We start from the raw sequence: 13,035 nt of genomic DNA, 5'->3' as shown, positions 1-13,035 counted from the left end.
GGAGGGAGGAATTGCGGGGCGGGGGTGGAGATGTTGGTGGTGCCGGGAATCCGCATAGGCGAGGAAGTTGAAAGGTCTGAATCTCACATCCCCTTTTGCCTCCCAGCCCTATGTCCACCTTTCATCCTACGTAAAATCTGAATTGGAGAGGGGGAAAAAGGAATTAGATTCAGAAACGAACACCAGGCACAGAATACCAAACCCTTCCTTCCTACTCTTCCCCATCCCCACCCCGCACCCCCGCGCTCCTAAAGCATTTTTTCCTTTCCTGGGATAAAATAAAAGTCATTTTGCAGTTAAGTATGTTTTACCATCTACCACAGGCAATCATCTTCAATCAAAAGCAATGGTTATGCGCATGGGAGGGGCTTCACGGCTTCCACCCCAAAGGCGTTAGTTACCAAGAATGTGGGGTGCTTGTGGTGTATGTGTGTAGGGGTGGAGGGATAGAAACGCCTGGAGGCACGGGGGTGGAGGGGCCAAAAGGGACAAAGGTGGAATTAGCTCAGAAGATGGGTAACGCCTCTCTCTCCAGGCCGCAGTTAAAATAATATTTTAACAAAAGAGATTTTTTTCCAAGTCCAGAAAAAAACGTATGCAGGGCGCGAGGTGGGTGGAGGAGGGAGTTGATAATGTAACATACACTCTTTCAGACTGGAGATAGGGTACCAGGGGATTTGGACCTTGTGACCGAATGGGAACTCAGAATCAGTATTCGGACAGAGTAGGGGGAGGGGGGGGGGGAGGGGGCGGGCAAGGTGTGGGTAGGAGGAAGGAGGAAGGAGAAAGAGCGAAAGCTGGGATAGACTTGGCTAGACAGTTCCCCAGGGTAGCAGGATCCTCCAGGGCTCCAATTCCGAGGTGCAAGGACCCTCCCCGACTACTCCCGAGCTGCACCCCAGCTCAAAGCCACTTGCTGCGCAAAGCGCGCGGGCCCAGCCGGTCCCGTGTCCCCCGCCCGTGCGCCGCGTAACTGACTGGCACACTGAGCGCGCTCACCGATCTTGACTTGCTCGCGGTAGCTCTTTTCGTTGAGGCAAACCCCGCGGCCGTGCAGCAGGGCGTGCAGCGGCTTCTCCTCGTCCTGCCGGGGGAGGCAGCGCAGCCCCTGGGCGCAGCGCTCGGTGTAGACGCCGCACGACTGCCCCTCGGCCAGGGCGCAGGTCATGCAGCAGCCGCAGCCCGGCTCCTTGACCAGCTCGCAGCCCAGGGGGCTGGGGGGGCACATGGAGAGGGCTTTCTCGTCGCAGGGCTCGCAGTGCACGAAGGAGCCCAGGCTCTGGGCCGGCCCCGCATAGGCGGCCAGCAGCAGGAGGACCGCGGTGAGCAACATCATCTTCTCTTAGTCGCCCCCTTTACCTCGGGGTGGGGCAGGAGAGCGAGAGTGCAGGGATAAAGGGGCCAAGAGGGCGCCCGGAGATTTTTTTGTTTTTGTTTTTGTTTTAAAATTTCTAGCAGGTAGAGCAGGTGCCCTCCCCCAGACACTTGCAAAAATGTAGAGAGAGATGGAGGACTGGGGTGCCCGCGAGCAGGTCCCAGCTGCAAGAATTAAAGCCTTGCAACAGGTTGAGGAAGCAGGGCAGCGCCAGGTGCACGCAGTGAGCGGAGGCCGGAGCGGGTCAGAATTATAGGGGGAAAATAGCCACAAAATTGTTCACCCCCAAGCAACCACCGAAATAATGACCTCGGAGGCAGTGGAGGTGGCGTTGGGGTTGGGGGAGAAAAATGGATTTATCTTTAAAATTTTTGCTTAAAATCTAAAACACACCCCGCTCCTTTCTAACCCTCAGCTGCCGGCGGTGCGCGGCGGCGCGGAACAGGTAAGAGGCTTTGGCTGCAGCCGAGAGGGTGGGAGAAAACGTTGAAATCAAGACATAAAAAAACCCCAAAAAACAAAAAACAAAACCCAAAACAAAAAAAACCCAAACCCTAACACTTCTTTTCTCCCACTTTGCCACCTCCTCTTCGAAATTCGCAGGTTCTACGCGAAGTCCGGAGAAGGGTGAAAACGGAGGAGGGGTAATGGGGTAATGAAAAGGAGCAAAAAAGGGAAAAAGCCCACACTGCTTTGCAGCTCCTTCCTAGCTCTTTTCCCCTGCAGAAGTTTCCAAAGAGACTACAGGCTCCGGGCGAGCAGGCGCTTTTAAATAGCCGGCCCCTGGCTGCCAGCCAGTTTGTAGCTGCAATTTGAGCTTCCCAACACCCAACTCAGGCAAGGATGCCAAGGAGCTTTGCAGTACAAACTCACACGGGGTGGGGGTGGGGAGAGGCCTTCTAGACACAAGGGGGCTCCCCTTCGCTCCCTGAACAGCGCTCTCCTCTCCCCTGAACAGCGCCCTCCTCCCCCCGGAATGTAAGAAAGGGGCGAGGGGGACAGGCTGGGGCTACCGAGTGTGGGGAGGAGGTGGAGGGGCCAGTGGAAGACAGAGTTCTTCGGAGCAGGGTGAACACAATGAGGAGAGTAACTTGGCTAGTCAAGGCACAGGCTGAAGGGAGACGTATTTTCTTATTAGCCAACCGGATATACCATGCCCAAGAAATCTTCCTAAGCTTCTGCAATTGACTGTATGCTGGTGTCTGTTTCCATGTGGGGTGTGTGTGTCCATGTGTGTGCTGGGGGACAGGTACTGTAGGATGGCCAGTGATGGCTGGTGAGCTAAAATTTTTTTTAAAAAAAGAAGAAAAACTGAATTTCTCCACTAAAGGCCTGGAGAAGAGGATTTAATCAGGGGGTTTCTGTACTCATGATGAAGAGGTGACCACTTTCCTTCAGCTACGTTGGCCAGGGAGGTTCTCTCTCTCTCTCTCTCTCTCTCTCTCTCTCTCTGTGTGTGCGTGTGTGTGTGTTGTGTACCTGCAAGAATGGACGTTCATACATTTTAAGAGCAGTGAGTTGCAGAGATGGACACTTTGCAGGAAATGCTAAGTCTGAAAACCTTACATGGTGGCCTAAAGTGTCCTTGTGTGTGGGGTTCTTAGAGGGAAGAAAGGTGGATTGGAGTGACACTTCCCTCTCTGTCATTTTGCAGAGGTATTTCTATTGGGCAGGGCCACATCCCTGGAGGGAGTGGGTGGCAGAGTAGCGAGAGGAGACCTTGTGATAGGTTAGTTGGTGCTTGTAGGCACATCCCAGGAATATGAGCTGACAAGGCCACAGGACCTGCTGGGAAGAGGTCCTGACTAGGAACCGAATCGTTCCACTAGACCTCTTTCTTTAATAAAATGAAAGAAAACTAAGGCCTCGAAAAAACGAACGTGGTGGTTTTCGCTTTTTTTTTGAAATTGACACGAGTGGGCCATGAACCTCATAGACAGGTCAGAGAGAAATGACCATTGTCACTGCGCCTGCTGGGTGGACTTGGGGTGGGCTGTTACACCTTTCACACTGTGCTTCCTCCCTTGAGAAGGATTTTAACTCTCCTTTGGAGAAGGGGCTGCATTTCTTGAAGTTTGCCACTAGACTGCACCCTTATCTATGATAAGAATTCTTTCTGGAGGACTGCTTTTAAGAAAATATTTTTTCTTGCTTGTTCAGTTCAGGAGCATCTCACTTTATGCCGTTAACACCCCCAGATCCTGATCTCTCTTCTCACTTATCTATTTGCCGAAAGGCACATTTTAAAACAAGGCTAACGTTTAAAGTTATGTCTTTGCCTGTATTGTCAAAGGGGATTTAGATGGTGGCTGGGAGAGGGAGAATTGTGTGTAATAATTAAAACAAAAAATAGCAGCAAGGCTCATCTTAATTTCTTCTTTTCTCTGTCTGGGGGCTTGGTAAGGTGTACGAATAAATCAATATTCAAAACTTTGATGGAAATATTTTACAAGTGAGGGAGATCATATGTTATTTTCTCATTTGTGTCAAGTTCAGACTACAAGAGTGGCAGCAGAATGTGTGCAGTACGTTCTCTTGCCTGCTCCTATTTCTTTCTGCACACCCTTAGCAGCTCAGCCTGCCCCAGGCACACTGGTAGCTTTTAAGATGATTGGGGGAAATTGTGGTACCCCTTCCAAAGAAACACGAGTTGCCTCATTCCAGCCACCCTGTATTCTGAGAGAGACGGCCTCTAGTGACACCTCTTTTTGTGTAGCTGACTTCCAATGGCTGGATAATACAATATGCGAAGACAGGTAAAAGGAGTGGGGATCATTCACAGAAAAGATAAAAAGGGTAGAGAGAAGGGAGGAGGAGAATGTGGTGGAAGCTGGACCCTGGGGCAGAGCAGTACAGGGGCCATGGAGAGAGGTTACTCTGTGAGACTATAAATGTTAAACAGCCTTTTTTATTTATTATTATACTTTAAGTTCCAGGGTACATGTGCACAACATGCAGGTTTGTTGTACATGTGCCATGTTGGTGTGCTAAGCAGCCATTCTTTATCTCCACTTAGAAATGGGCTTATGTTATGAGGGATTCAGAGACTGGAGCTGTTGTCCAAGAGACCCTGGGATAGGCTTCCCCAGAGGGCATGAGAGAAGAATTCTCTCTCAGTAGCCTGGGATTGTCTGTAGTAATTTCATCCAAAGATGGAGGACTGGCCAGATGGGTTTTGCTTCTGAGTCCATAATTAACATATTACAGTGGAGTGGGAAGGTGTTGGTGTTGTTACTGTGGGATACGGGATTATGGAGGATGCCTATGAGCCTTACTTGATTCCATTTTCCCCTCCCCTTCATTCTGGAGGTCTAGATCTGTTCAAAATCACCTTTAGAAAATTGCTTCTAGGAAAAAAAAATAGTTTGCATCAACCAGGTTAATTGGGAGGGGATCATTAATTCCTGCCATATACAAATGTTCCCTTCCTAAAGACCCCCTTTGCTGCCAGCTTGCTTTTGCTCTCATGGGCTTCCCAACTCTGGCATAGACTAGCTTCTATACCTGTTAACTGTATCTTTTTCGGGGAAGTAGTATTTAAATATCAACCACTTGTGTCCTGTTTCCCCGGAGATCACCCCTCCTCTTTCCTTTAAAAGGTTAACTGCTTATCAAAACCAACTTTCAAGAAATGCGACCGAGTGAAGGATTCATGCTCTTTTATCTGGATAACTTTTCAAAGTATGGATAGCGTTTTTATTTTATAAAGCTTCGGATTCCTTACCTGTAGTCATTTTCTGTGAGTTTCTAAGTGCTTTTCAAGGATGATGCCTGATAACACAGTTTGGGAAAGCTAGACTTTTTAGTAGGACACAAAGTATTATGGATTATGCTGGTCAGAATGGAAAAACGTTAGCTAAGGATCTTGTCTTCGTTCTCTTTTCTGCGTCACTCCCACCACTCTCAGGCTTATTTGTATAATTTATTCAATTTTTAAAGACCTCATGACATTGACTTCAGTCTCTCCAAGAGGCCAATATACATCAAGAATACTAAAGCTTTGGCCATGTTGTGCTGGTCTCAAACTAAGGCACAGTGATGTTCAATAAAGAAAGTAACCCGTTGTTCAGGTCCTTGCCTAGATCTGGAAGGTTCAGCAAGACAGGTCTGTATAAAAGAGCAGCATGAGGCAGCTTCGTTGTAGTGATATTGCTGAAGGCTAGGTGGCAGGATAGATACATCATTAGAAACACGCCTCCTTTCATGAAGGGAAAGAAGCAGATACTGGTAGAAGTGTTTAACAATGGGGATGGGGGAGCGGGGAAAGAAAAAGCATGGATGGAGGGACATGTACGGACACCCTGTGGGTCCACTTACAGGCCACCCCAGCATCGGCACTGCACTGTTGCCCCAACAGCACCAGGCCAGCCTCAGGTGCAAAACCCTCTGTGTCCCACTGGATGCTATGTTCGTGATTACTTTTCTTTGGAGAAAAGGTATGGCCAGGGTAGGAACTTGATGACTTTGGGTTCATCAAAGGGTGTATGTCCTAAACCTTCTCTGAGGAATAATCAGAAGTGATCTTCAGCCACAATTCATAAAAACTCCCCCTGTTTAAAAAAAGGTAATTATGGCATATTTCAAACATTCAAAGAACAGAAGATAATAGAGCATGTGCCCTCTACTCTCTATGCTTATTTAACACATGTTCACTTTTTGCCATTGTTGTTGAAGATTTTTTGTTTTTGTTGTTGTTGTTTTTGAGATGGAGTCTTGCTCTGTCTCCCAGGCTGGAGTGCAGTGGCATGATCTTGGTTCACTGCTACCTCCGCCTCCCAGGTTCAAGTGATTCTCCTGCCTCAACCTCCCTAGTAGTTGGGACTACAGGTGTGCACCACTGTGCCTGGCTAATTTTTGTAGTTTTAGTAGAGACAGGGTTTCACCATGTTGGCCAGGCTGGTCTTGAAATCCTAACTTTGTGATTCACCCACCTTGGCCTCCCAAAGTACTGGGATTACAGCTGTGAGCCACTGCGCCTAGCCAAAGATTTTGTTAGAAGTAGAGTGGGACAGGTCACAGCTCACCTCCCATGCATGCCATCCCTGCATCTTCTTCCCTGGACAGAAGTAGCCACTATCCTGAAATAGCTCTGTATCCTTTCTGCACAATATTTTTCTAGGTTTTATGTGTAGTTTCTCATAAAGCAGAATTACAGTGATTTTTGAGGGTGAAACCACGTGCTACTTTAGAGTTAATTTTGTAGTGGTGCTTGCAGTGGTGGCAATTTAACTAGAGTCTAAATTGACCCTGAGGCTGGCTGTTAAAGGAGCTGGAGCCAGCTGTGACGCAGAGTGATTTATATCCTGATGTGAGCTGCATATAAGTTAATAGCTGCACGAATTGATGTTTAGGAGGCTTCTGGAGCAGTTCCAGACAGATAGGGCAGAGCAGGGCAGGCTCCATAAATACTGTTTCTGGTTGGAGCCCTTCTGTCTTCTTGGATCATGGGATCTGGCATGTTCCTACAATGGACTGCTCAGAAGTTGCTTCAATTTTGGAAAATGAGATTAACACGGAAAAGTGATCTGTTGTGACTTAGAGACAGTGTTGGTAGTTCCAGATCTAGGTGGGAGAGAGATAGGGTAGGTAGAAAAAATGGAATCACATGGAAAAAGAGGAGAGCGAGAGTGTTAATTACTTGAAGCAGGTTTAATATGATTCACATGAACTGTGAAAAGGCCAAGTAAAATTGCAGTGCATGGTTAGCAGCTGAGATTTCACACAGTTCGGGAGGGAGAAGTGGTAAGAGCTAGCTTACCACTATTAGTGCAGAGGGTAAATTTGTGTGAATTAGGAAAAGACCTTCCTCAAGATACTTTACTTCTATCCATCAGAATATTGTTATAAAATACAGATTCTGTGAGGACAGGAAACTCTGCTGCCTCTTCCAGGAAATTGTCATGATGAATGTACGTGTCCATGTTTGCTCTGTGAATAGCACCACTTAACTGGGGCCCTTGCTGTGCAGTACACAATCTGCACAGCTCTATGCAATGGCCCTGGTTGGAAGAGCTAAACTTCGTACCTAAACTATCAGGAAACACTGCTTTTCTACTAGTGTGGAAAGCATGGGTCCAGTGACATGATTTGATCCATTACTGGGGCTAAGGAATAGTCCTGAAACATTTAAAGCAGCTGCCTCTGGCTGTGTTCCCGGCTGGGTCAATCTAAACCCTTCTTTCCTTAGAGAAATCAAGCTTTTCCATGTCCCCACACCTTTGCACAAACTGTTCATTCTGACAGGCACACTTTTCTTCTTCACTGCTAACTGGTGAGCTGCTAATAGTCGTTAAAGACCTAGATGAAACTGCATTTACTTTGGAGGATTTTGCTGACTGTCATGTGTGATTTCCTAAGTGCATTTTGCTGGTGCCCCTGGGATCCTCTGTGTCTTCTTCGTAAAATAGTGGGGAATATATTGTTTACTCCACAGCGTTGTTGTGGGCCTTGAGTGAGGCAGTCCCTGTAAATCTTGTTAGTGCTTGATCAATATTACCTGCTGTAGTCCCAGCTTCCCTACTAAACTGACAGGCTTGAAGCATCCCAGGTTTTTTTCATCTTGGTTTTCCTCCTCTCCTTACCTTTTGGTCATGAGCCCTAGTATAGCTCCTAGCACAGAAGGCACTTAATACGTTATTTTTAATTGAAAAACACTGAGTGTGGTGGCTCTCACCTATTAGCAGTTTGAGAGGCCGAGGTGGGGAGATCACTTGAGGCCATGAGTTCAACACCAGTCTGGGCAATATGGCAAAACCCTGTTTCTACAAAAAATACAAAAATTAACTGGGCATGGTAGCCTATGTCTATAGTCCCAACTGCTCAGGAGGCTGGGCTGGGAGGATCACCCGAGCCTAGGGAGGTTAAGGCTGCAGTGAGCCATGATTGCACCACTGCACTCCATCTTGGGTGACAGAATTTGATCCTGTCTTAAAAAACAAAGAAAAGGCCGGGCGCGGTGGCTCAAGCCTGTAATCCCAGCACTTTGGGAGGCCGAGACGGGAGGATCACAAGGTCAGGAGATCGAGACCATCCTGGCTAACATAGTGAAACCCCGTCTCTACTAAAAAAATACAAAAAACTAGCCGGGCGAGGTGGCGGGCGCCTGTAGTCCCAGCTACTCGGGAGGCTGAGACAGGAGAATGACGTAAACCCGGGAGGCGGAGCTTGCAGTGAGCTGAGATCCGGCCACTGCACTCCAGCCTGGGCGACAGAGCGAGACTCCGTCTCAAAAAAAAAAAAACAACAACAAAAAAAAAAAAACAAAGAAAAACATTTACCACCCCTGAATTATTCCAGCATCTTCTAAAATCTTCCTAAACACCTGAGTTTATTTTTGCATCATTTTGCCTGACTGTTGGTAATGTCTGTGTTGATGTGTTTCTATTATGTTCTTTTAAATACTAGTCTGGTCAACCCTGTATACTGCAAATGTAACTTATAAACATTTACAAGAATTCCAATAGGCCCCTATTGTAGAACTTAAAATATGTCAATTGTAATCTAACTTAAATATGTACAAACATTTTAAGGTGTATGCTCTGTATGCTAACCTTACTGTAAAATCCAACTAATATGTAAATAAACCCAACTAAAGTTACAAACTCAACAAAGCGCAAATGACAACATTAATTTGTGTGTTGATTGGTGTTTGGTTGATGTTTTGCTGAAAATAAATCACTACTCATGTTGTGATTATGGTTTAACTGTGACAGTGCAAGTTTTTTTGAGCTTGGCATGTACATATGATATTTTTTCTGGTGATTTAATCCTCCCACTACTCTTTTCTTGTTTTTTAAACAACAGTGGAGTCATGTCTTGCATAGTGGTTAGTTTTAAAGTCATCTTGAAATACAAAAATTGAGTATAATCAAGATTCCCCATGAAAAGTCCTTAAATTACTTACAAAACACAATGGTACTGCCAAACCCTCACTTTTTGTAACATGGCACCGTGTCACCCAGCCTTCACTCAGCTTCTACACATCATCTCAGGAAAATGTCTGCTTCTGCTCTTCAGCCCATCAGCAAATGACATTGAAAGTGGTGTTACTTGGCTTCTATGACTTAGAAAATGAAAAAAGTCTTCTAGAACTGAATTAGGTGGCCATCCAGATGAACTAAAATGTGTTTATTTTCAAGCTTATTAGCAAAATGACACATACACACATATATTGCAAAATAACTGGCATAGAATATATCTCTAGATCACTCCAGTTTGAGAAATACTGGTGTACTCCTTCACTGTCTTTTTCACTCTCATTCAAGATGGCTCTGTACTCAAGGAGAGCATAAATGGTATTCAGTGGCTGCTTCTTTACCCCTCCTGCTTCTTTAGTTACCTCCTCATCGATACAAGGAACACAGACACTCAACCATGAACCAAAAGCTGGGTGCACAGTTTCATAGACTCTTGAGCTGACTAGAACTCCAGGAAGCTGATCTGCAGAGATTCTGTTCCAACTCTTGGTCTGCTGGCAAGACTGTGAAGTCACTCTGTTTAACTAGGCAATTATTGGGTTTAAAATAGACTCAGGACTTATCCTCTGAGAGCTCCTTTCTAAGCCAGACACACTTGACCAGCTGGGACAAAAAATCTACACACAACCAAATGACAAATCTTGGGTAAAACCACACATTAAATATAAACAACATGAACAGTCTCCAGTATTACGGCTCGTGTGTGTATGTGTGATGGGGGGTATATTGGAAGCTACATACAGAGATGTCATGGGACCAGGAGAGTTGGCTACCAATTTGTTGCTGAATGAAGAAGGGGGAGATACTGTTTACAGCATAAACATCATGACTTAATAGGTCCTTCTCCTTGTGTAGACTTACAACAGGTTAATGCACCAATTCAATTACCAAGCAGAGAATGAAAGCATCTTAACCACAAGTCAACCAAGAGAACATCTACTTAAAGCAAGGATTGAAAGACCAGGCTGGGAGCAGTGGCCCACGCCTGTAATCCCAACACTTTGGGAGACTGAGGCAGGTGGAATATCTGAGGTCAGGAGTTCGAGACCAGCCTGGCTGACATGGTGAAACCCTGTTTCTACTAAAAATACAAAAAAGTAGTTGGGTGTGGTGGTGCATGCCTGAAATCCCAGCTACTTGGGAAGCTGAGGCAGGAGAATCACTTGAAACTGGGAGATGGAGATTGCGGTGAGCCAGGAGCGTGCCATTGCACTAGAGCGAAACTCTGTCTCAAAAAACAAAACAACAACAACAACACAAACTCAAAAAGACTGAGTGGACAGAGATATGGGATTTACCCAATTGGCATAGATTGAATGTGGAAGGTGGGTTTCTCTGAGGCCCAAATGTTGAATATCACTGTTTTATTTTTATTAAAGTAGCTCATCCTTGACCAAGTTGCATAACTTCTTCCGGTTCAATTTATTCTTCTGTAAAGTCAGTGAGGGTACCTATCCATGGGGTGTTGTGAGGACTAAATAAGATCATCTATGTAATCACTTAGCACCTACTACAAAGCATACTAGTTTGCTAAAGCTGCCTTAACAAAGTATTACAAACAGAATGGCTTAAACAAAAAAAACTTATTGTCTCACAGTCCTAGAGGCTAGACGTCCAAGATCAAGCTATCAACAGGGCCATGCTCCCTCTGAAGGCATCACTTCTGGAAGGATCTCTTCCAGGCCTCTCTCTCAGCTTCTGGTAGGTCCTTAGTTTGTGGCAGCATAACTTCCATCTTCATATGGTGTTCTCCCTGTGTGTGTATCTGTGTCCAAATTTTCCCTTTTGAGAAGGACATCAGCCATTTTGGATTAAGGGTCCACTCTACTCCAGTATGACCTCATCTTAACTAATTACATGTGCAAGGATCCTATTTCCAAATAAGCACACATTTGGAGATACTGGAGGTTCAGACTTATGAATTTTGGGGGTACAATTCAATCCATAACACACTCAAGTGGTAATTATTATTCACAATGTCTTTTGAAATTACTCTCTCTCTCTATATATATCTTTTTGAGATAGTCTTGCTCTTGTCACACAGGCTGGAGTGCAATGGCACCATCTTGGCTCACTGCAACCTCCGTCTCCTGGGTTAAAGCGATTCTCCTGCCTCAGCCTCCTGAGTAGCTGGGATTACAGGCACCTGCCACCACACCCAGCTAATTTTTGTATTTTAGGAGAGACAGGGTTTCACCATGTTGGCCAGGCTGGTCTCAAACTCCTGACTTCAGGTGATCCACCCGCCTTGGCCTCCCAAAGTGCTGGGATTACAGGTGTGAGCCACCACATCTGGCCTCTGTGAATATTTTTATAGACAAAATTTTCAGATCTGCATCTCTCTTCTCATGGTTTCTCTAGGCCTTAATTACGCCTGGAGAGAAAGTGCTTTGAGAGCAGGCAATATGATGGCTGTGTTCACCACTGTGTTGCCCAGGGCCTAGAAGAGCAACTGACATATAGTAGACACTCAAATATTTCTGAGTAAATGAATGAAGTCTATTTCTTTCCTCCTTTCCTCTTTCCATTTTTTCTTTTGATTACTCAATAGCCAGCTTCTCTTCCTTGTTATCTTTTTTACATTGCTAAAATATTAAAGGCAAAAAAACCCCACAAATTTTAATTTTCTTTGTTGATAATTGTTAAATCCTCCCTAATCTCTTGCTCTCTGCAGCCCATTAGAAACCCAACCAGATGGGAAAGGGCCTGGGAGAGTAGGGGGATATTGGGAGTGGGGAGAGATGCCTGTGTTGGAGAGAGCTGAAGTCCACTTCGGGCATTTCCTAAGGGTTGATGTGGGCCAGGGCTGGGAGTCTGGAATGAATGGGACTTAATTCTACTCAATAGTCTGGGAATAAACAAGTGAGGTCAATATTGGCCCCAGAGGTTCAAAGTCAAAGTTTAAATGAGGCACCACCAGTAAATGCCCCAAAGATTTGGTCACCTGCATCAGATGGTTTCTGGTCCACAAACACATAGGGAGTTGTATAAATCTTGGACTCAGGCAGAACCCTGAATATGAAATACAGGGAGAAAATGCTCTGTGTTCTACAAATCCTGAGATAAACGATCATACGCTAAGCTTCTCTGCAGTGGTCTCTGGACCGCATCCCCTACTTCCCCAAAGCAGAAGTGACGGAAAACTGAAGGCACACTAATCATTACTGATTAACTGTCATCATCTGTGTACATATGAATTTATCCACCTACCTACCTATTTCTCACGGCTATAAAATAGAGGTTACATATGCACACAGCCCTGGAAAGAAACAGGAAGGATGCTAGCTGGCTGGGACTGGGAGACATGGGTTTAAGGGGGACAGTTGCAATTCACTTTTTGCCTAGTGTCACCATTTGGGACTCTGAAAACAGCATTGGCTCACCCTCCCCCACCTTCTTTTTTCCCAAAAATTTCACTGGTTGTTTGATTATATTAACACAAACTTTTTCATTGTAGAAAATTTCAAACAGCCACAAAAGATGGCTCTCCTATCACTCCATGGCCACCCTGCCCTACATACACAGCTGCATCTACTCCCCTCATTTCCATTGACTGGATTTTAAAATAGAATGAAAACATGGCCCTTCAGTCCAGGCACAGTATTATGTTTATGGGGCATCTTTCTTCTTATACCCTGAACACTCACCTGCATTTCCTGATTAGTAAGTAGGGAGGGGGATGAT

The 13,035-nt window shown here is 45.6% G+C and overlaps 1 protein-coding gene across 2 annotated transcripts in view; it reads right to left on the bottom strand.

Moving 5' to 3' along the window:
* IGFBP5 (insulin-like growth factor binding protein 5) overlaps positions 1 to 2,120 on the bottom strand; it is a 21,731-nt gene extending 19,611 nt beyond the window's left edge. Inside the window, exon 1 of one of the 2 annotated variants that reach the window (XM_011932297.1) lies at positions 1,000 to 2,120. In XM_011932297.1, the coding sequence (XP_011787687.1) occupies positions 1,000 to 1,336 (337 nt within the window). In that variant the 5' untranslated portion in view covers positions 1,337 to 2,120. The remainder of the gene's footprint in view (positions 1 to 999) is intronic. The other variant, XM_011932296.1, reaches the window with a different exon arrangement.
* Positions 2,121 to 13,035: the final 10,915 nt, after the last annotated feature.

The sequence above is a fragment of the Colobus angolensis genome, unplaced genomic scaffold (genome assembly GCF_000951035.1).
Source record: "Colobus angolensis palliatus isolate OR3802 unplaced genomic scaffold, Cang.pa_1.0 Scaffold95, whole genome shotgun sequence".
In the NCBI taxonomy this organism is placed as follows: Eukaryota; Metazoa; Chordata; class Mammalia; order Primates; family Cercopithecidae; genus Colobus; species Colobus angolensis.
This window is presented reverse-complemented; position numbering and strand designations above follow the sequence as displayed.